Below are 23,947 nucleotides of genomic sequence, written 5' to 3' on the forward strand. Positions count from 1 at the left end.
CCTCAGAATGGAAAAGCAGGCCTGGGATCTGTTCCCTCAGCTTTTCTTGTGATAAAAAAAATCAACTGAAGTTAACTCCGCAGTACACGTGCGATTATAAATTCAGCATGAAGTGCCTTGAGAGATTCACTAGTGGTAGCTAAATAGTCACAGTTTATTTCTCAATCACAGCTAGGTTCTAAGAGGGGAAAAAAGGGAAAAAAACACAGGAATGGATCTGGGGAAAAGCTTCAGAATAAACAAATAAACATTATCCTAAAAATTTCCATTGTCAGTTTGAGCTTCCCCCTAGCAAACATAGGTAAGGAGCTTTTATTATCTTCGATTTGGATGCTAAATTAAGAAATAACTCTAATGTAAAAAACCACTAGGACCAAGTCCCCAGCTGAGAAAAAATGGTGATGCTCCACTCCTTACAACACTGTATTACACAAGAGCATCTGGAATTCAGCCCATGATCTCATGTGGTGACTGGCCCCTCACAAGACTTTGCAGTACATGCTAAAACAAGTTTAAAAAACTACGTGTTTTTTTGTTTATTTTAAACAGAATAGGAGATGATGCATGCCCTTATCTGTCACCGAAAGAGGAAGCTCAGCTGAAGAAATTCACAAGCAAAGGAGAGCCCCTGACAGGTAATAACAAAGCACAGCCAAGGTTGCTCAGCGGTGAACAGGGTCTTTGCATGGAAGTCCTCTGCAGAGGTTGTGCCTTAACCAGAGCTCTCAATGGAGGGTGTTCGTGGGACAAGCACGTGTCCCAGCACAAAAGAAAATTAACAGAGGTGGGTTTTTTATTTGTTTGTTTGAATAACTTATACTTCTACATTATTCAAAAGAGACAGCACTGTGTGGTGACCCTCACTTTTGCAATATCATTATCACAGACTAATTTGTCATAGCATACTAAAGCAAATAGTCTAGTATTATCCCATATAACAAAAGCTTTTCTGCTTCTGCCAAGGGCCATGTATTTTTGGGATTGAAGCAAACAACAAAGTTACCATGGATTTGGGCAGTGGTCTGAATTACTGTGGGACAAGAGCATGATAGATCTCACATGGACGCCAGCAACTTTCTCAAAAGGAAAGTTTCCAGTGTAATATACCAAATGTACAAGTGCCTCTTCCTGATGTTTTACCCCCAGAAGTAAAAGGAAAGACAATCCCAATTGAAATGAAAAACCTTACACACAAAACTTGCACCTTGCATGTTTTCTAAAATGTACCTAATAAAGAAAACAACCCAGCAGTCAAAGAAGCCAACAAAAGTGCTAAACAAAGTGTACAAACTCTTCTGAAGTCAGTTACGCTGCATAACGGCAGTCTGTATAGCTTATGTATACACTGGATATAGGTAAGTGGATAGTGAAGCACGTGTACACATGTCTAGGTAAATCATTATCCACACACCGGTGCTTCAAATGATTCTGTTGAAACAAAGGCACTAATTTGAGATAATCAGCACAGGACAAATTACCTTAACTGCCTGGTTCTCATTCATGCATTGTCACAGGCCAGAAGAAATGGTTATAGGACAGTGTCTAAGAAGGTCAGGGTGAGGTTCCTGTTTGTCTAATTATTACCAGCTCCTCGTTAATGTATGTAAAGGCATGCATACACAGTGCCCTCTCTGAATGTTCTGCAGCTGTACAGAGAGCACACCACAGCACAACATCTTGTGAGCAGCTAAAAAATGCTGTCAGCTAAATCTGCCCAAACTTGGGCCAGGGGCTATGCATCTTAGGAATGCCATGCTTCTGGACAGGTCCAATGACTAGAGCAATCACATCTACAAACAAGCAAGACAGGAGGCAGTACCTCTGTCAGCTCTAAACACCAGAGGATCCATCCATCTCACCCACTCCACAACTTGCCCATTTTGCACCATTAGGTGGGAGAGAGAGGCCATTTAATTAACCCCATGCACTTGATTTGATCCATGCTCAAGATCTTACAAAATGAGGAGTTCCACATCCTATTGAACACTGGCACCACTGGGCCTTTGCCTTTAAAGCTGTAATCACCTGGGTCAGCTCATGCCCGGCTGGATCGAGTCCTTACCTTCTTTTGAACCAGTGGTGACAGCAGCTGCAGTCGTCCCCGATGCTCGTCCCACCGGGCTGGAGTGCTTCCCTGCCCTGCCGGGGATTTTAAGTCCACTTGGCTTCAACATATTTGCTGCCTCCTGTATGTCAGACTAGTATCTCCAGGGTTTCAAATGCTGTCCTGGTATCACCGTTCAGGCTTCTCGATGATGGACTTTCTCTTCCATCGTCACAGACCTGGGGGAAAAGAGAATAAAGAAATCAGAGGATGTGTGGGAAGGTATCAAACAGGCTTCCAGAAAACTGTGCAGCTCTGGTCACATCCCTGTGAGAATCAGGCAAGTGAGCTGATTTTTTTTTTTTAATCCAAAGGGTGATAATTCCCTTTGTCTCCCACTTTAACACTGCATTCTTTTCCTTAACCTCGCAGTCCCACTTTAACCCTGAAGACACAGATCGAAGCGGAAACCTCACAGAACCACTACACAAGTATTTGAATTCTGCTTAGGATTCAAGTGACTAAAATTGTTGACTTGTTTAAGATTCTAGAGTCTCATCCATTAGCTAAGACCTAGTTCACAGATTCACAGATTTCTCTAGGTTGGAAGAGACCTCAAGATCATCGAGTCCAACCTCCGACCTAACACTAAGTACTCCACTAAACCATATCCCTAAGCTCTACATCTAAACGTCTTTTAAAGACCTCCAGGGATGGTGACTCCACCACCTCCCTGGGCAGCCCGTTCCAATGCTTAATAACCCTTTCGGTAAAGAAGTACTTCCTAACATCCAACCTAAAACTCCCCTGTCGCAACTTTAGCCCATTCCCCCTCGTCCTGTCACTAGGCACGTGGGAGAACAGACCAACCCCCACCTCTCTACAGCCTCCTTTCAGGTAACTGTAGAGAGCGATGAGGTCGCCCCTGAGCCTCCTCTTCTCCAGGCTGAACAAGCCCAGCTCCCTCAGCCGCTCCTCGTAAGACTTGTTCTCCAGACCCCTCACCAGCTTGGTCGCCCTTCTCTGGACTCTCTCGAGCACGTCCATGTCCTTCCTGTAGCGAGGGGCCCAAAACTGAACACAGTACTCGAGGTGCGGCCTCACCAGAGCCGAGTACAGGGGCACAATCACTTCCCTCGACCTGCTGGCCACACTGCTTCTTATACAGGCCAGGATGCCGTTGGCCTTCTTGGCCACCTGAGCACACTGCTGGCTCATATTCAGCCGACTATCCACCAATACTCCCAGGTCCTTCTCGGCCAGGCAGCTTTCCAGCCACTCATCTCCCAGCCTGTAGCTCTGCTTGGGGTTGTTGCAGCCCAGGTGCAGGACCCGGCACTTGGCCTTGTTGAACTTCATGCAGTTGACCTCAGCCCATCGCTCCAGCCTATCCAGATCCTCCTGCAGAGCCTTCCTGCCCTCGAGCAGATCGACACACGCACTTAGCTTGGTGTCATCTGCAAACTTACTGAGGGTGCACTGGACGCCCAGTGCGTCCAGTTCTAGTTCTAGTTCTAGTTCTGCTGCTCTGTAAAAGCAGCATCGGAGCCTCAAAGGCACCTTACAACTCCTTGACACCAGACCTTTGCTGCATGGCCCCCATTTTCACAAAACTTCAGGGCAGCCTTCCCAAACTGATAGGAGGAAGAGGGAAGAGGCCAGTGTTCATGACTGGGCTTTCAGCTCCTTTCATTAAGGATAAACCTAAAACCTTGTTACAGAAAGTAAGGATTTAGAAAACAAGCACTTCCCTATGCCATTCCCTTCCCGGTAAGCAAATGGAATAAGACCTCCAAATGCATGGTAGCATTAACAAGCACACAGCTCCTCAAACAAAAAGTTGGGTGATGAAAAAAAAAGAAAATAAAGGAAGTGACTAGGCTGCTGAAAAATGAAAAAAAAACCACATTCCTAAAAAGGATAAAGAAAAACAATCACAAAATTGAAACTATCAGCAAAAAGGAAGCTAAGGTTCTCTGACTAAGAAGGCTGGGATGCAGACAGAAGAAGGTGGCACAGAAAAGTGAGCTGGGGCAACATCAGAAGCAAAGGGAATTGCTAGGAGAGAGCACAGGGAGCAGCCTGAAGGCAGGGGACACCCAGGCCTGCTTCCTAGGCCAAGGAAGGAGGCAGACCCATGCATGCAGCTTCTGAGAGAACTGACGGAGCAAAGACTTGCAGATGCTGCGAGGGGGGGACTGCAATAGCAGGGCCGGGAAGTGATTAAGGCATGAGTAAGGATTTCAGGGCAGGTCAGGTCTGAGTGAGGGGGTGCTGGCAGGGCTCCAGGGTAAGCTGCAGGCAGACACACAGGGGAGGAGAAACCACAAGGAGAATTCCAAAACTATTCCTGAGTGCTCACAAAACTGAGACACCAAAGTGTTTTGGCAATAACAGTCATCTAGCAGCAGCTTAAAGAGACAAAGAAGGGGGGAATCAGGAGTAGACAGACTGGGGAGGGAGCCTGTGTGGAAACCCAAGGGATCAGGCCCCATCTCTTCCCCACGCTCCATGGGTGTTCAAAACCTGGGGCGGCTTCAGGACCGCAACAACTTGGGAATATTCAGCCTACACAGCAATCACGGCTGCTTGGATGGCGAGAGGATCCAAACAGGTCAGAACCAATGGCCAAGAGCAAGCAGCTCGTGTTAAGGAAGGCAGAAAGCAGCCTGCCTGCGACTGAGCCAGCCAGGCCCAGGCACTGCCACAGAGCTGCACGTGAGGCTGCAGTCCCCAGCTCTATTTAGTATGAAATAGGGAGATAAATAAGTAACAGAACCTGGAGGTGAGGAACTCTGGTCATGAGGAAGGGTGATGGGCTCTACCAAGAGATCTCGCCCACTTCCACCACCTCTGACTGAACGCATTGCTCTCTTCACAATGTGGCCTCACCCCTGGTTTACACATCTCATTGCCTTATAACCTTCCAGTTACGGGGTTTGATGCCGTGCTTGGAGTAAGAAAGCTAGGGATGTTGCATCTCCCGCATAAAACTAGTGGCTAGTTGAATCCACAGCCAGGAATATGGATGGGGGGAGGATAAGAGAACGTGGGGGAAGGATAAAACAGCAGCAGGGAAGAAATTTAATCAGGAAAGTGAGACAGGAATAAAAAAAACTTACAGTTTTTGCAGCCTTTTAGAGGAGGAGCCTTGATACATTAGTTTTGCAGCACACAAACTTTAGGGAGACAGCGAATTTAGCTGTTCCTCTGTTCCACTCCTCTTCTATGAAGAGACGGGAACTTGATTCAGTCCATTCTCCCTCCATCTGTCATTATCCCTGACATCCCTGATTATCCCAGCTGGCCACACAAGTCACCGGATATTGTTCTGCTCCTTCTCAGGATGACTGGATTTTATTTTTACGCAAGGGGGAGAGAAATAAGAGGAAGTGCATTCCCACGGCATGAAAAATTCCGCCAGAAACGTTTAAGCAAACACATTTGCTTTCAACAGACTGATGCTGAAAAACAAATGAACTCCACAGGCTGCGAATTACACTACCCTCCGAGCAGAGAGCTGCTTTTATTCCACCATACAATCGCCACGATAGTGCACGTTCGTACTCACTAGGGGCCCCGTGCCACACACCAAATTCAAGGAGCATCTGAAGCGCCAGCCTGCGTTGCACCCAAGTGCCCTGGGCCTGGTTATGCTCACTGTGTGTCAGTTCAGACAGTGTCAGTTCGTAGGAGTCTGATGTGGGTTAAATGTGGGTTAACTCACACGTCTAAAAGGTTTCCTTCCAATCTCCAGTAGCTGTAGCCAGGAAACAGGGTATATAGGGTATGATGTACACCTGCACACTCACATTATCACACAGGGAAATGAGGATGGACATTTTCTAGTCTACACACACTGCTATGGATGGATACTCCCTCTCCGGCCCTAGTTCCCCCCCCCACACACACACTTCTACATACAAATATATGAGCAGATTTTCAGGAAGCTATGAAATCCGAGCATGGGGCTCTTCCAAATTATGCCGTTAGCTCATCTTCACCACCCAGGGCAGCACTGCCCCCAGCCAGCCAAGTCCCACGTTAGCTCCCAAGCACGCGGTGCAGCTTTCAGGCTGCAGAAATATCCTAGGCCTGGGATGTAGGCCAGTACCTCCACAGGCCACTGTCCTGCTCCATTAGAGACAACAACTTGCTCAGAGCTCCTGGATTATATCCACAGCATCCCACTCTGTTAACAGTATCCTGAAAAATCTGCCTCCAGAGCAGATGCTGAGCACACGCAAAACGCACTGCTGCATGTGACATAAGCAACGAGCCATCTTTTCTTCCCTATTCCTTACATTACCTACATAGGCTGTAGGTTTATCATTCCAATATAACTTCACGGAAACGGGACTTTCTCCTGACACAAGGTTAAAAAAAGCCAACTGTTCCTGCGGATACTCCAGGGCCATCAGCTCAGCTCACTCTGTCTTGCTTCGTCCTCTTCGAAGATGAGGCGGACTACAAAGATCTTCTAGATCTGTGCTAGATTCTTCCTGCAATCTTTTCATACCAGGATGAATGGCTCTGTGTGTTCCCACAACCAAGAAAAACATCCCAGGAATGCACAATATGAAAGCCTGCTTCAAATGACCAAAACATTCTGTTCCCCATCCTTCCACCAGAAAAGGGGACAGCCAAATCTGAGTCACCTAGGCTCAGATTCAAAATGGAGAACAGCTCTCAGCTAAGTACAGAAAGGCCTCAAGAAAATACTTTTCATGAGAAGTAATACATCTGGATACATAAAGTCTCCACAAAACAGGCCAGCATTAGGACAGCACACAAAAACAGACAAACAAGTGGAGGTTCTTAGACATCAACTACTCAAATGGTATAGAGGAATAACAAAACGGGGTTGGAAGCCTTTGTCAGTTTTGGCAGCACAGTTTGTCCATAATTTTTCTCCTTCATCTATCCCTTCTACCCTCAACAAGGCACATGGATATCTCCTTGCCACATGCAATACCATCCAATTCAAGATGGGAAAACCAACAAAGCATGCCCCCAAATTCAATGCACTCCCTAAAAGGAAACCCTCATGGGTAAACGACAGCCCAAGGATCTGTTCACCTCGCCATATTGAATGAAACAACTGCAAAACGCAGGAACAAGTTTCCAGACACCAGACTGAGTTGGCCTGAATCCCATCCTGTGCCTGGTGCTTCCTTCTGGATGGATCCAGATGCAAGAAGTGTTTACCCACCGTGAAACCCTAGGCAAGGCACAGGGACTCCGTTCTGAATGCAGGCCCAGGTGGAGCTCAGACTGACTGTAGGTGAGCGCTGCTCAAACAGATGAGTGTTTACAACATTCTGTAGAGAAATATGAAGTTGTTTTTTAATTAAATTTGTGGCCAAAAGCCTAAGTGCCAAAATTTAGGTTTCTAATTTTCTAAATTTGTAAGATTTCATTTATTGCATGTGAATTTAAGTTTGCAGTCAGTCACGCAGACACCTTGTCAGGACCAGGACCCATAAAAAAGATAAAGTACCTCGTTACCAGAGTGAAGGAAAGCAAGGTTGTCACATTGCATGGAGGGTTAACGACAGGCAAAAACAATGCAGAGCAGCAGTAAAACACTTTTGCTTAAAAACAGTCTTGACTCATGCTCAATCCTGAATCAGTGTCTTAAAAGACAGCTATTTGGACAGAAAAAGGCTTGCACAATAACCTCTTCCTGTTTTTACCTACTCCCATCTAAGATATTTTGTGATGCAATTGTTTGTGCCCTCAATTAAAACACTAAGCCAGCTTTCCTCATATGCACACTGAGGATGAGGAACACCAGGGTTTTCACTTGCAGCCCTATGGGAGCATGTCTGCAAGCGGAGAGAACACAAGAAGAGTTTCAGCCATTTTCAGGGCTATTATAAAATGAGGTGGTGGTATGGCTGAATTTGCAGAGACTCTTACATTAATAACAAAGACAAAGATTGGAAAGTCCAGGAATTCTGCCTGCAGCTGCTCTGACAATGTAATAACAGCGACTCCATATGGAGAAATGGAAACTGTATTTTATGACTACAAGGTAAATCCCCGTCTTCTACAGGAAGGAAAAACAATCCCACATGCTGCCGCACAATGCGTAGCTGAGTCCAACAGCACTTTGGTTTGGATGCACCCTTTGCATGTATATTCAGGAGAGTTAAACAAACGCAGGGACCTAATTTTTCACCCATGTTCTGGCTTAATATTTCAGAAGGAGTACAAAGCATTCAACAGCTTCTGGGTTTGATCACAGCGTTACTGGTTGTAGAAACCTTCAGCAACAGCCACTGTGAATGCTGAAAACAGTATTTGGAGCCCAACACACCCCTGAAAACCAACTGCTGGAGACAGATTGGGTCTGCTGATAACTGGAGGAGCTCTTCATGCACTCCAACAATAAGCACACAAGATAAAGGCAAAAAGCTTTCAGTGTCTAATAAATGAATGCAAGCTGACCTTATAAAAGAAACCTCTGCTGGCCTAAAGGCACTGGTATCTTATATTAAGTTATATAAAGTTATTTCGTTTCTTGTTTCTGAGCATTTTGGTTGCATCCATTTCATGTTTTCATGCTTTTCTGCACGCCATTCCCCTGAGAAAAGTGAGATTCTCACATAACAAAGCTCAAGCTCCTAGAGCCATTACTCGAGGACACGTTACTGCCCGGACTGTATGCCATAGGCAAGTACGGGTTAGGATTTGGTGCCCTAGGCTCATGACCCTGACAGCACTGGCCAGGCTGCAGAGACAGCCTGGGGATTTAAGAAGAGAATTTTGCCTTGAAAGCAAAATCCAAAGGCCAGACTTAAACCATTCGCTCTTCTGCAAAAAGGACAGGAAATGAATCCAGTCGACATAAAGTTGATGATCTGATAAAGCCAAAGTGCAGCTTTGCTAGTAGGGAAAAAGCTTATGCTGAGAAGAAAGGGCAATTTTTATCTTTTAATTCCTTAAGATGTTCCATCTGATCCAAGGTAATCATCCCATCCCTTCTCACTTCCCTGATTAGTTACTCTTCTGACAAGCAATCAGCAAACTATTTCTGAAGCACATGTCAGATTAGGATTAAATCCTTTCATTTAACTGAGGCACTGAGGAAATAAAAGACCCTCATTCTTAATTAAGGTCAGACTCCTCTCCCAAGAAAACATTTCCTTCTCCCTTAGAGGAAACAGGCAGAGTACTTCAGGAACAAAATTAGTGTCCTGCCATCAGTTACACACCAGGAAAAACCAAGGGATCCCGGTACCCTCTGCCAGCCACCAGTTTTTCTACTTACAGTTTAAGAACTCACATAGGTTCCTCATCCAGAAAGCTCTGCTGTCACTACGCAGTTTCCCTTACATCTCCCGAAGATTAACCTCTAAAAAAGCCTGTGTTGAGTTTTCTTCCTCACTCAAATTTTATAATAATTAGCACAGAACGCAAAGGGAAAGCCTAGAGGCCTTTTATTTAAAGCCTTAAAACCAGTTCTAACCATTAGGATAGACTCATCCTATGATTTAGGTATAAAACAAAGGCTGTTAAAGGAAGAACGTACAGAAGCACCCCACTGCATTCTGTAACTAAAAACCACAATGTAAAACCTGAGGTAAAGTGGGAGAAAACAAAGGACCTTGAAGGAAGGCATCCTAAACAAAGTGGGGAGTAATTACGGGCTTGCTGATGAGCTCACACTCCCCACGCTGGCAAAACGCCTACTGAAGAGTGATACTGTAGATAGCAACAATTCTGTACTAATTGCAGAGCAAAACTATCCCTAATTCATGGGAAAAATCTCAGGGAAGGGCCTGGAACTAAATGGGTTTCTGCTCCCTGGCATGAAGCCCTGGAGGCAGGGGACAGTGTCCCTGCAAAAATAAGCAGGGGCATGACACCAAAATTGCACAGCTCTCATGGGAAGGGAACAGAAGAGACACGGAGATTTCAGAACCGTTACCCTCCAAGGACGGACTTGGTAACAGAGCCGTTCAGATTTGATCCAGTGGCTACTCTACTCGATGGAAAGGTTCCTATGCAATTCAAGGGGCATCATCAAAATCCAAGTTCTCTATGCACAGGCAGTGTTTGTTATCTGACATAAGCAGTGTCTGGGAGAAAAAAAAAAGACAAAACCAGAAGAGCAGACAGCGCAAGAAAGGCAATGACACATGATAAACATATTCCATTATAATGGCTTGGTATTTTACTACTGGAGAAACCATTTCGGCAATTAAATATGAGCCCTACCGTAACTCAGCCCTGCCACGCACCCTTCGCGACGCTGCAGAAGGAGCTGAACTTTTGGAATTTCCTGGCTGTTGAGTCCTTGATTTAATGCAGCATTAAAGTTCACCCTGGCACTTCATCTGTTATTCACAGGAACTCAACTTTACACACAGAGTTTGATTTGTGCACTTCAGTAATCTAACCTCTGCCCAGGACTTTGATTATGAAACAAAACCAGGACCAGGTCTCTCCCTCCCAGATTTCTCCCCCTTTTTTTATGACCTGCACCTGCAAGCAAGGCTTTTTTTTTTTTTTTGCAGGCCAGCCCTGGTTTGTACAGTGCAACTGGAAGGCTGGCACAACAAAGAGGTGAAAATAGAAAGCAGCTAGTCTTGCTAGTTCCTTCTTTTTCTGTGCACACTGAAGTTCTTTGAAACTAGAAATTTTGTTTTCCTTTTCATCGTGGTGTTATGACAGCCTGTCTGATGGCAGCATAGCTGTACCAGTTTTGACCAAATTATCGGCAAGTTTAAAGAAAACAGAGAAAACAGGAGCAGAGCACAACATTTCTGGTGTGACAGACAGCATTTCCCTTGGGACACACCATGCTTACCACCAAATACCCCGCTGTGCTCCACTGATGCTGCCCGAGATGTTCATATTCCCACACAAACACACCTCAAGTGCTGTAGGAAGAGACACGGCGTTAATGCAGTGACACATTTAACGCACTTGGGTATGCAGAGGAGACCTGGTTGTTGTAGCAAGAACAAGAGCAAAGCCCTGCCCCAGGGCACTGCTACTGTAGGTGCAACATTTATTATGGAAGCCCTCCCAGAAGAGCCCCAGAAAGCAAAAACTGGCCCTGTCGATGCACAGGGCGGTGAAACTTCAGGCAGGGATGAAGGCTGGGAAGAGCCTACCTTGCAACTGCTGCAAGCCCTTTCCTTTAGTTGTAAAGCTACCTGACAAGGTTTTCATTGCAGCAGTTCTGTGGTGTTAGTTTTAGTCTTTGCTGGCTGGATTTTGGTAGGCCAGACTTATTCGAGCCTACTTTCTGCCCATGTACCTGCTCTGCCCTTTGTGCAACACTGACTGTCCCAACGCAACCAAAAGGTTGCATTTCAGGAGGTCCTGAGATGACACTCACCATTTCCTCATTCGTCTCCGCAGACCTTCTCTAAACCTGCGCCACTTGAAGTCAGTCTGTTATAAACACGGGCCCCCAAAACACAGCCTGCGTCCCAGACGATGTCTCACCAGGCCTCGGACAGTCTCTATGCCAGATACTGAAAGCTAACAATCTCCTTCCTTCAAACAAAGCAACTGCTCCCAAAAGCAGGAGGGGTAACTAACCCATCCTCACACTGCGACCCTTGACAGTAAGCTGACACAGCAGGAGGCGTGATAGAAATGAAATACAAAGCACTGTCTGATGGACGAAATGTAGCACTGACAGCCAGGACTCCCCTTTTCTTCTGCCAGAGGGGTTAGCAGGCTCCTTAAAATACAAGGGGTGACAACAACAGTACCAACCTCATAACCAGAAGAGCTACACCACTGATACGTATCGAGGGATCTGAAGCCACCAAAGATGCTATGGAGAAGCCAAACTCTTCTTTCTCTCTGGAGCACCAAGGCTCTGTGTAAGCCCCATCCCTTCCACCTGTACTCGAGCAGCCTGCTTGCCATCGAGCATTCCCGCTCTCCATCGCTGCGTAGTTCCCTGCAGCACCCTCCTCCTCCTCACCAGCCCACACTCAGCCTCCCCTGAAGGAGCTGACCCCTGGCCCCAAGCACTAATTGTTGCTTTCACCTGAGCCTCTACAAACACTGCAGCTTCCCTGCACCACAGCTGACACCAACACAACTACACAACTCCCCCCATAACCAGTGGTGGAGACAGGGAGGCCAGTAACCTATAAAGTTCACATTTGGCCAGTATGCATTAGTCTGAGTTTCCTTCTTTACCACCCAGAACCCCAGTACAAAGGCACTGAGAAGAGCTAGCAGTTTAGAAAGCTCACAAACTTCTTAACGCAAGCGGAAACACACCTCTTATTCAAATTATATCCCTATTAATGACCTAAAATCATAATCACTTTAGCAAGTTGGATCAGGTAGCATCCTTATCAGTCATGTTACACTATCACCTTCTGCCTTGTGGTTCCTTTCACCTGCACCTTGCGATTTGCCTCGCATAGGCAGTCGCTTTGTATTGTACCACGTGCAGAGAAGGAGATCCTACAGCTCAATACCTTTGGGCACTGAGCCACACACACGAGCCACAGCAGTGCCATAGGATGGCTACCTGTACCAGAGCAGGTTAGAGACTGTTTCTAGGGTGAAACAAAACGACACCATCCTACATACAACCTACACACATCCTACAACCTACGGGTTGTTTACATACCGCAAGTGTCGTTAATCTCTCCTCTAACGCAAGCAAGACCACAAGCATGATTTTCCAAGGAGGCCAAGATATCATCTTATCCAGCCAAGCAAGCACAGAGCAGTTGCAGGCAACAGCCTGAGTACGCTGTAATGCAGACCCTGTCCCGATGTCTCTAACGCAGACCGGTCCGGTTTCAAACAAAGAGGAAGATCAAAACCTGAGCTGTCACCTCTTCTAGCAAAGGCAATATATAAGTTTCTGGCACCCTAGGGCAGAAACTATCATAGCATTTCCCAAACCCGAACCATATGACCACCCAAAAGCACCCATCTGACTGACATTGCCACATTAGTGCGCTGGAAGTGCTCCCACATCTTCCTACTGCCGAGCCAATGTGTTGGGGGATTCAGAGATAAGGGGGGGGAGAAGGAAGAAACATGCTTGCAAATGCTTCAGATGCATCAAGATTAAGCTCACAGGAGGCATTGCCATTGCCAGTATCATTTACTGGAACACATACACATTTAAATATAGATTTCTTTCCTATGCAACAGATTTAGCAAGTTCAAAAAGCTCCTTCATATATCCCAGTAAAAGCCTACGTAAATAGACACGTAAAAGATGAACTGGATAAGGGAAACCATCACCTTCCCATCTCAGCAGCACACTCCACACAAGCCTGCCCTTTCAGCAGACATTTGAGCAGCCTCTTGCAAGAGGCCACGAGCAGTCACACAAGAGCTCTAATTCCAGCAATCCGGCGGCCTTTGCTCCCTCAGTCTATTATACATGCTCCAGGTTGCAAACACAAGAAACAGACTATGCTTGCCATATCTTCTTTCAAGTACAGACCTAGTTTCTTATTCCAGATTTAGATGCTCATAACACCAAACGTTATATTCCTCCACAGAGCAAATAAACTGCCACATTGTGGTGGTTTAATCTTGTGGATTCAGAGATATCTCTTCCTCCACGGTCTTGGTCAAGGTGTTTCCCGTAATGCTTCAAGGGGAATACGTAGGCGGTGCAGCCCTACAAAGCAGTACAACTCCATCTCATATTAGGCACCTGGACTCCGGGAAGTACCGATAGCATGGGGCTAAGCAGGCTCACTCGAGCAGAAGACATGATGAAGCACAAAAAGGCAGAAACATCCCATCATTCCAGGCTGGGAAATACTTCTTGTGCCATATTGCCAATCATCAAACCTCCACTGGGAATGTTGGTGGATTGATCATCAGCTAGAACATCCCAAATTTTCCAGCCGGGAAGCATGCACCCAGAGAAATAAAAGTACTTCCTCAAGGCTGCAGATTGACCTACTCCAGTTTGCGTAGCGAGGACCTCTGTGTTATAAAACAAATAACTATAAGCTAAATATAGCTAAGGAGCAGGCTTTAATCACCGGGATAGCCTTCATGCAGGGGGCTGACAAGAGCCAATGAGGTAGTATCGCACATAGGCAAATACAAAATACAAATACAAATAGCCCGTGACATACACCTCATGATGCAGCTGCCTCTCCATATCTTCCAAGAGAGGCCTCCTTTCCTAGGGAGCTTTGTCTCAGCAGCCAGGACAGCTTCTGCATCCAGGGGATGTGCCTGCAGGTCGCGAAGGGGAGGGTTTGCAAGGGATGGGAAAGTGCAGTTTGTTTCAACAGGCAGCTGCCTGGGATTGCTGAAAAGTTTCCAGCACTAATTGGCGGACACAGAAGTTTTCGGAGCATGATGCAACAAATAAAGGGGAGATGAGCATGTCAAAGAGAGAAAAAGAACAGATCAGCCAGAGAAAGCCTTTGGTAGTGATTATGCCAGAAGCACGTGCATTGGTTTGGAAGCCTTCTCCCAGACACGTTGGAAAAAAGGTTATGCTGGTTGCGTTGATTAAACGCCTTTGTGCCGGTCCTTAGTACAAACAGGGCAGATGCACAGAGACAATGACAACAACCTAAAAGGGGAAGAGGCACACTGCACAGCTCTAACTACAACGTCAGTTCTGAGCCAGACTGTCCACAGAGGCTGTAAAACCTCCCTCAATGCCCACAATAAAGGAATATATATAAATATACACACACACACACACATCTTCAAACCTCCATCCTGAACACCAGCAATGAAGACCTGGAACAGACAGATGGATCAGATTACCTCGATGCCACCCCAAATTTTTGTGAATTCCTTCCAGTATAGCCAATATCCCTGCAGTACACAAGTTATTCACTAAAAGAAAACAGCATTCCTTTTGACCAAGAGCTCTGGCGCTAGCAATACAATTTTATTTGCCTTATCTTTAAAGAAACTGAGTGGGGAAGCACAGCGGAAAAGCACCTAAGTTCCAAAGTCCAAATATCCAACGCCTGCCGAGCTTTTCATTCACAGACTTCAAAGGAGGTGAGAACTACAACACCTATTTTGCACCTGGGAAAAACTGATACAGAGACAGAAAAGATTTTCCCCAAGATCACTCAAAAAACTGCGGCAGCAGAGATGAACACAACTCTATTGGACACCATTATCTCTTAACATCCAGCACATCAAAAGCCTTGGGAAATCTTTCTGAAGTGTTAGTTTATAGACACAGAGTATAAATACATTTTAAAAATAATCAGTTGACTTTCCCAGGCACAAATGGAGTCATCAAGAGAGCCAACATTAGAGTTCAGAACATTAACTCTCAAAGCAAAACAAGCAAACTTCAAACCCCTTTTGTGCTTCAGCACAGATAGGGATAGGGAGAAGGGGACGTACTGCTGGCTCAGAACCCCCAGCAAGGCATTTCCCCAGTCTGTACCACATCTCCCTACAACCACCTAGGCAGGTAAGACTTGGCATAATAAAAATAAGTCACTGAAAGGAAAGTAGCAAATAATTTCAGCTCTGATCCAAGTCAACATCTTATTTCATTGCATCAGTCTGAAGTAAAATAAAAAAATGAAGCTGGGGTAACAAAACATGACAATGCTTCGTTTTATTTCTTCACACATCTTTCTTTGCTTACACTCTTTCTGAAACAGCCACAGCTTATTTTCTAGACACTCATTTAGACAAAAAGAGTGCCACAGCATGGGAATGGGCTCCAAAAAGCCTGATGCAGAAATACTGCCTTTTTTCCTTTTTAAATGAGGTTTCTTTGTTTTCTTCAGGAATAGCAGTAAGTATTACTTTGAGGTGCCAGACTCAGAGTCACATGCAATGAAGTCATTTTTCCCACTGGTAGCTACAGCAAGAGCCACTGCACAGTAATAAGAGCAAGAAATTAAAGCCAAATACGAAGGAAGCAAATTTGATTTGCCCCATTTATCATCACAGTTAACAAAGTACAACACACAAACATGGCATGCGGGGTACTCTCAGCTGAGCACAAGCAAACGCTTTGAGAGCACGGTGGTATGGCAGAGAAAGCCTTTGTGCAGCAACGCACTGACTGGCTTCTGTGTTTGTCAGCATCAGCCACAAGGATGAGAGCTTTGACGTGGGACAGAAAAGACAGCATGTGGAGAAGGCAGCACTAGAGGAGGACTCGGGAACACCACATCCAATTCCTTTCTCCTACCTGGGCTTCTCGAGTGACCTCTGACAGCCTGTCTCCTTCATTCAGTGACTGACCTCATTTGGTTGGTTTAGGAAACTGACCAGTACTACAAAGCCCCAGTCTTGCTGGGGTCCCACATTCCCAGTAACATCAACCAAGGTGCTCTCTCAACCAACTAAGACCTGAAACTCTGCTGTAAATATCATGAGAGCAGTGATAACAGAACAAGAGAGACATTGCTGGCCATCTAACTCAGCAACAGAGCACTAGAAAACATTTTCTTGGCCCTTCTCAGCAACTTCCTTGATTGTTCTTGTGCTCAGAGCCCTTGGGAGATGGAGGGGAAAACAGGTCACAAAATACTTATAAAAGATATTTATGAAAAAAATAGATATCACTATAACTGCTGTCTGGGTAAGTCCATACCAGTGTCTAACAGAGGTTAGCAACAAGTCGTGCTTGGGTCCAGCTACCTGTACCTGGGCTTTCCCAGAGCTTTAGAAGTCGGTACATAAAGCTTGCCATGCATTGTGCACGCTCCGCAAAGCGACACCGACAGCATGCAGCCGGGGGATGGAGTCTGCATTATATATTGTCTTTGTCATAATCCTGGTGAGGACAAAAAAAAAAAAAAAAAAGATTTATTCATTTCCGCCTGAGTTTCAAGTACGGAGGAGGCGTTTTCATAATTAAAACCAGCAACCTCAAGCAGGAGGTGGAATCCATGCCCTTACCCATTTTATCCAGCCAGTAACACAAGGGAAGAAGAACTGGGGTGCATACCCTTACGCAGCCACATCCCTCAGCACTGGAAAATCCCCCTCTGGGTCCTTCATCGTTTCTTCTGCCAGTGAAAGAGCACGAGCAGAGAGAAAGAGGAAATGCACCGGGAACCGCTACTTGCTGGCATAAATTAGGGCAGCCTCCAAGGCCAGAGGCAGCGGGAAGTCAGAGAGAACCACATACCAACCCTTGGCCTCCGCAGATAATCCAGTCCATACGTACCCCAAGAGCATCCCTTAAACACACAGTTTTTCCCCGTAATTGAAGGCAGGCCCCCACACGAGCGCGCCTGGGACGATAAACTGGTTCCAGCACCACTTCTCCCTGACACGCCTGTAGTGGCTGGTGCTAACCTTTTAACTCGTGGCTTGTCTCAGAGCCATGACTTTGAATTCCTGTGCTCTCGGTGATTTCTGGCACGCAGTGACACCTCTTCGTGAGAGCACAGCTGCTCGGGGCAGACCCTCTCCTCCCACTCCTGGCGGGCTCTAACAGCAGGCAGGTAATTTCTTGGAGCGACCCAAGTTCAGGAACAAGGCAGGCAGCTGCGCCATGCACCGCAACCCCAGCAGTGACCGGGGGACCGACGGGGCTGCTGATTAAAGCGCTTTCTCTCGGAGCACCACAAGGCACAGGAACGCTGTCTAGGAGGCAGAAGAACTAAGGCCAACAAACCCAGACAGGCACCCCAAACATATTTCTGTCCACGCACTGACCAATCCTTCTCGAAACGCAAGTCACCCCACGGAAACCCTCCTAGCCAGCGCACGGCTGGGCTGACGAAACTCAGCATCCGCCCCAGCAGGGTGGGTTTCTGAGCCCGGGGGCTGGCAGGCCTGCGGGACTGACACCGAACAGAGCAGCACCGACGCGGCGCTTTGTCTGCAGCGCTTCCCAGCACAGCTGCAGCTGCCTGGCTGCTCCGAGGTACCACCACCGGCCTCCGCTCCATCCCTGCATGCTTCCCCAGGCAGGCTGCTCGCTGCTCCGGACCAGGAGACGCGAGGGGCTCAGGACCCGCCCGGTCCATCCTGCCATTCAGCCACAAGCATGCCGGCAGCCCCCCAGGTTGGGCCTTCCCCGCTAAAGGGCACATCTCCGCCACCAACAGAAACAAAAAAAAACCCACCACGTCCGTTCCTTTAGCGCGCAGACCGTGTCGATACCTGGATCGCTCAGAACAAAAAGCCGGCGAGAGGACGGAGCCCAGCAAGCAGCCAGGCTTCCCCGAGACAAAAGAAAATTCCCCGTTTGCCGAACCCCAACTCGCTCGGCGCTGACTGCTGACGACCCCCCCCCCCTTTACCTGCATCTCCCCGGCATCAGGCCCTGCGGGTCCGGCTGCTCCCAGCAGAGACGGAGCGAGACGTCCACCGTGACCCAAACCCCACAGACCCCCACCCCACAGACCACCCCCACCCCCCCGGGACCACCCCCACCCCCCCGGGACCACCCCCACCCACCTACAGCGCTGCCACCCAGCGCCGAAGCCCCCCTGGGTGCCCCCCATCCGTGAGGTGACCGCGCACCCCACGATGGGTGCCCCCCTCAGGGTGGCTGCAGAGCCAGGAGGGGGGAGCCCCCCCCCCCAAAACCCACCCCGTAGGCAGGGCAGCGCCTTCCCCTCCCCACCCCGAGGACGAGCTGCCGCGACCCACCCTCGGCTCCCTCCGTCCATCCCCGCCTTTGTTGCGGGAGCCGCGGCCGCCCCTTCCCCGCCGAGCCCCCGCCCGGCGCCCCCCTTACCCTCCCCGCCGGGAGCCGCCGAGCCCCTCCCGAGCGGGGCCGAACCGAGCCGAGCGGAGCCGAAGCGATCCCCGCGCGGAAGGGCCCGGCAAGGCCCCGAGCCGCGCCCCCCCCCCCCCCTCCCCTCCCCGCCGAAATCTTTGTGGTTGTCGGGCCGCGGAGGCGGCGGAAGCGGAGCGGGAGGGCGGGAGGGAGGCTCCTCCTGGAGGCCGCCCTGCGGGGAGCGGGCGGAGGGCTCGGCTCCCTCCGCCTGGGAAAACCTCCCTTCCGAGCCGAAAAAATAAGCGATAATAATGATTAAAAAATAAATAAAAATAATAATAATAAATTTGAAAAAAAAAAGGAAAAAAATATTTTTTTTTAAAAAAAAAAAAGGAAAATAAAAGGTTTGCTGCCTGCAGCCCTTTCCTAAAGAAATGGGAGGGGAAGGATAAGAATAATAGCGGCCGAGCCTACCTCCGGCTCAGCAGGGAGGCTGTCTCTCTCCCTCCCTCCTTCCCTCGTGGCCGCGGGGCTGGGCTCCGGGAGGGAGGGGCGCTGAGCGCACCCCAATGTACATCCTAGCAAATGGGCTGGATGCGGGGAGAGCAGGAAGGGCTGGAGGTGCTTCCTGGGGGGGAAAAAAAAATAAAAATGAGAGAGCCCTGATTTTCACGCTGCAAAGTGAAAGCACCTGCAGCCTGGGGAAACTCATTCATTCAATGGCAGGAAGGGGGGGCTGAGCTAATAGCATCATCGCTCGTCCTTCACCGCCTCCTGCTCGCTCCCAGAGCCATAACGGGGCTGACATCAGGTGGAAACACCCTGCGCTGGGTCGTATCTAGTGCCTGTGCCTGACCTTGAATCTTTAACTCGGACGGGAAGGAAAGTGCTTTGTGCAAGGGCCACGGCTCCACGCAATGCACATCACAAGCTCTGCAGCCACCTTGGAGCGCCCGAAGGGCAGCACCAGACTTTGCACATCAGACACTGCGGTGGAAGGCCACAAACCATGTGGCAGAGGAGTAGGGTCCCGCCTGGAAATGGTCTTGTAATTTGGTGCCCTGACTCTGCCCTATATCCCCAGCAAGAGCCCAGGAAAACATGATAGAAGTGCAAGTGAAGGAGGTGCAGGCAGCAGAGCAGAGAAGCCGCAGCAGAAGTCAAGAGAGCATCATCCTGATGATGAGAGCTGACAGCGTCAGCAAGACAATCCAGCCACGAGCAGCCTCATTTTCCATCTCGCAGAGGGGAAGCCAAAGCAAAGCGAAATGGCTGGTCCCAACCAAAAATAGGACCTGGAGCACCCGGCAGCGACGCCTCTGCTTCAACTGCTCGTTCGCTCCGCTTCCCTGGTATTTTCCTACATCCAAACCCAAGTCAGTGCTTTGTGGTTTTGGATGCAAGATGTTTTGTCTCCTCTCTAATCTGTAGTTGCCTAGGGAGACAGCGTGTCACCAGGAGAAAGGAGCTGCAAGAGAAGGTGCCTCTTGAGTCCTTCTCTGGACTCCAACAGAAGGAGCTTCACCAGACTTCACCCCGACTCGCCAGCTCTGCCAGTTCACATCCTCGGGTCTGAGGGTTTCCCCTTATTGCAATGCTAGTGGTGATGGTGACCACCCTTTGCTAGCTCCAGAGAGACCAACGAGAAGTGCTGCCCACAGCCCGGCGTTTTGTAAGGCGGGGGAGTGTAAATTTAAAGCAGTTTTGAAAAAAAAAATCCTCTTTAATGTTTTCAGATGAATTTCAGATCTAATACAGCTCAGCAATTAAACCTTGTCATTTGTGATCAACTGCACCATTTTCTGCTCTATCTTCTATAATTTGTTCTTGTTGCTAAAACCTCTATGTAAACATTTAATTTACCGTCCTACGTCTATGTTACGACAAAGAAGGTCAGCAAGTTTGGGGTTACATTTTGCCTGCCAGTAGCCCGTGTCTCGATGCCATTTCCTGCCCTCAGGTTCGTATTGTTGCAGGACCAGTGCCCAGCTCCGACACGCGACGTTGAGAGCTGGCACGTTGCTCATCGCCTCTGCGTTTCAGAAGCAGAAGGCTCGAATCTTAAAAGCACTTTTTTCTTATAGAATCATAGAATGGCCTGGGTTGAAAAGGACTGTAAAGATCACCTAGTTTCAACCCCCCTGCTCTGGGCAGGGTTGCCAACCACCAGAGCAGGCTGCCCAGGGCCTGGTTACTTCTTGAAAACACCGTCATCCCAAGGGATCTTCATTCAAATAGCCATATATTATGATGACCACTATACTTTCTTTGTTCAAATAGCCATATATTATAATGACTACCATATTTGTGTCCCAGTGGCGACCTGGGGCATCCCACCACCAGAGGCTGTGGCGCCAGGCATGGCGCGCTCCCCGAGGCAGCAGGCCTGCACCCCGGGGTTAGGCTTCCCTCACACCTATGGGCTTTGCAACGCTGATGTAAGACTGAGAGGAGAATCGAGCTTATTGGCTTCAATGAGATGAAACTAGAAAAGTTTCCCAGCTCTTAAGTCACTTCCTTGAGTCATTTTGGCAAGCCTGCCTTTCTGACTAAACTTTCTCAGGGGAATTTTCAGAGGCAGAGGGAAAGATCAGCCGGGACCATCCGCTGCGGTGTGGCCGCAGGGCCCATTCTTGCTGCTCCATAGCACAGGCTTAAATTTGTGCCTTTTCCATCAAGTGCTCCCCCACTCAGCTTCCACTGCCCCTGCTTTTCCCAAACAAAGCTTCAGGTTGAAAATAACTGTTGAGATCCCATCGTTGGGCAGAGTGGCACTGCTATTTCCCGATAACCGTTTATTTATTCACAGGGGCTGCATGCAGACAAGCAACCCTGCACTGATAGTCCCAGACAAGAAGCACACAAGGCAATCAAGCCTCAGCACATGAATATGTGAGGACTTGTTAATTTTACACAGGTGAGCAGGGCCACGGTTTTCAATTAAACTATCACACATAGAAAGCTGGTATCCAATCTCTGACATGCCTGGGCTGTCACATTTGCCTGACAAACCTTTTGCCATTTGCTACCCTCCTACTTTAAGTGATATGATATAGATTTTGTTTTGAGAAGTGGCTTCTCACAAATAGTCACAACTCTCTCTACTTGACAGATCCATTATTTTGATTTGGTGACTATTTGCATTAGCTGCTGGGATCACTGAAAAGCTTCACAGCCTTTTTCTTCTAAATTATCCTGGCAAGCTGAAGCATTACACAGTCAAAGTAACATTAAAATAGAGGGAATACTCTCACATGCATCTAGGGAAACAAAAGGAACAAAACCACATTGTGTTTTGCCAGTATCTGTGTTGCTATGTTTGAATAAGGACAGCAGATAAGAAGCCACAGCATTCAGGCATCTTTCCATATTATTACCCAGCAGTAAGGGACAAAGCACCTCTCCATGAGATGATGAAACAAGTCATCTGTTGCTTTCCAAGAGGTTAAGCTTCCAAAATCCCCAGTCCTGCAGTCATCCCCCAAAGACAGCTACCTCTTAAAGGCTACAGAGGGCATCTACAGGCCACGTGAGGTGGTGATATCAAGACCTCAGAAGTCAGCAAAAGTTTCAGATTTGAGTCCCTTCAGTCTTTTCCCTACCCCAGAAATCCCCGTTAGATGCATGCCTGTTCCCTGCCAATGTACTCTGAGAACTGAATGGTGGCAGAAACAGCAACATTTGAAAATATTGTGCAACTTCACTGTTGTCTACTTCCAGTTACGCGGCTTCCGTCGTCTCAGAAGTGCAGCCGCCACAAGAGCGTAAGTTCATTCAAGCTGACACTACAAATAGTCTGCTGCATTCAGTGGCAGAACACAAAATTCCAGCGTTGGTGGGAGAAACAAGATGAAAGCAGTGATTTAAAGAAAATCTATTTTTTCTTTGATTACAGAGCTGCTGAAAGAGTTCTTATCTTGGGGATCAGTAACTGCTTTAGGCCTTATCCAGTCTAGGCCAAGAGTAAAGCTCAGAAACGTCTTGTAAACAGCTCTCCAACTGTTAAGATCTCGTGGAGATGCAACAGTTCAGCCAAGTGGCGCCATGATTTTCAGGAATTTGTTACCCAACCGAGAGCCACTGCAAGGCCTCTAATATCCAACAGATTCTGTTGTAGCTCCTTAGGTGAAAGAAACCTCTTATCTGTCTTTGGGCATCTATATCTGAGCCAGCTGTCTAGACTTCCTATGTAAACATTGCAGAGAAACAGGCACTGGGGTGCAATTCCCCTCAACATCTTGCAGACACCCAAAGTAGTGCAGATTAATTGCTTGCTAACAATGACAGTTTCCACCCACGAATTACAGGGGTACTCGATAACTAGGTCAAAGGAGATGTTTAAAGTTACATGGTATGAGTTCCACTCATCTTCCTTCTGGAGATGCTCAACACAACTGATGATGGTGATTTGGGAGTATGTCAATTAGACACACGTTAGATGTGTTCTGCTCTGAAGGCCTGGCCTTGTTCTGGTTCACTGAAAGAAGTCGGACCGTCGGCCAGGCTTCAACAACAGGGCAAGACGTGGGTCCAGGACCCTTCAGGGGAGCAAGCATGGCTTGTACCATGCAACCGAAGTGCTCTGCAAGAAGGCTTTCTGCTGGGTTGACTACCGTGCATTCCTACCCACTTGTTAACATGAAAGAAAGCGTGGGTGGAAATATACTGCAGGATCATGGCAGTTCTCATTAATTATGAGGATCAAGAGGAGCTCTTACTGTTTTTTTAGTATATTTCCTATGCTGAAATTAGTGCATTAACTGTTACTTAAACTTCAACCATCAGTATAATTTAGTCATTAGCACAGTCTGGTTCTATGTTTTTAAAGTAAACCTCCTTGCTGCGTTTGCAGTTATTCTGAGGAACGTGGACATGCTGTATAACTGAAGCAGTGTAATTTTCATTACAAAAACTGTTCCCCATCCACAAGCCCAAAGGCAAGTAGATTTCAGAGAAATTCAACATCCGTTAAGCGGAAGCCTTCTGAAATTCTGTCTTCTGGTACAACTTTTGTCCAAAGGATCTACACAAGATCGTGCTGGCAGTGGAGAACCTGGAATAGCTCTTTTTTTTTTTTTTTTTTTTTTAAAGTCAGTAGATTATTGTCAGTCTTTTGTCAGAAGATCACAGTTTACAATGATGAGGACTATTAGCAGCTTCTCTTTACAGAGGAAGAAGCTGAGTCATGGACAGAAAAAAATACTGTATCCGTGATCACCCAGCAGAAGCAGAAATATGCTGGTTGACTTCCACACTTC

General features: G+C 47.5%; 1 protein-coding gene across 7 annotated transcripts in view; it reads right to left on the reverse strand.

Annotated features, from left to right (window-relative positions):
• The window catches only part of CLIP2 (CAP-Gly domain containing linker protein 2), an 80,963-nt gene extending 61,665 nt beyond the window's left edge, over positions 1 to 19,298 (reverse strand). For 2 of the 7 annotated variants that reach the window (XM_048068098.2, XM_048068095.2), the window contains exons 1-2: positions 18,708 to 18,863; positions 2,063 to 2,283 (exon numbers count right to left, since the gene is read on the reverse strand). In XM_048068098.2, the coding sequence (XP_047924055.1) occupies positions 2,063 to 2,174 (112 nt within the window). In that variant the 5' untranslated portion in view covers positions 2,175 to 2,283; positions 18,708 to 18,863. Of the gene's footprint in view, positions 1 to 2,062; positions 2,284 to 3,627; positions 3,804 to 5,166; positions 5,311 to 18,267; positions 18,373 to 18,619; positions 18,864 to 19,163 lie in introns of those variants that run through there. The other 5 variants (XM_048068096.2, XM_066979403.1, XM_066979404.1 and 2 more) reach the window with 5 other exon arrangements.
• Between the last annotated feature and the right edge of the window lie 4,649 nt (positions 19,299 to 23,947).

Source organism: Anser cygnoides, chromosome 18, assembly GCF_040182565.1.
Source record: "Anser cygnoides isolate HZ-2024a breed goose chromosome 18, Taihu_goose_T2T_genome, whole genome shotgun sequence".
In the NCBI taxonomy this organism is placed as follows: domain Eukaryota; kingdom Metazoa; phylum Chordata; class Aves; order Anseriformes; family Anatidae; genus Anser; species Anser cygnoides.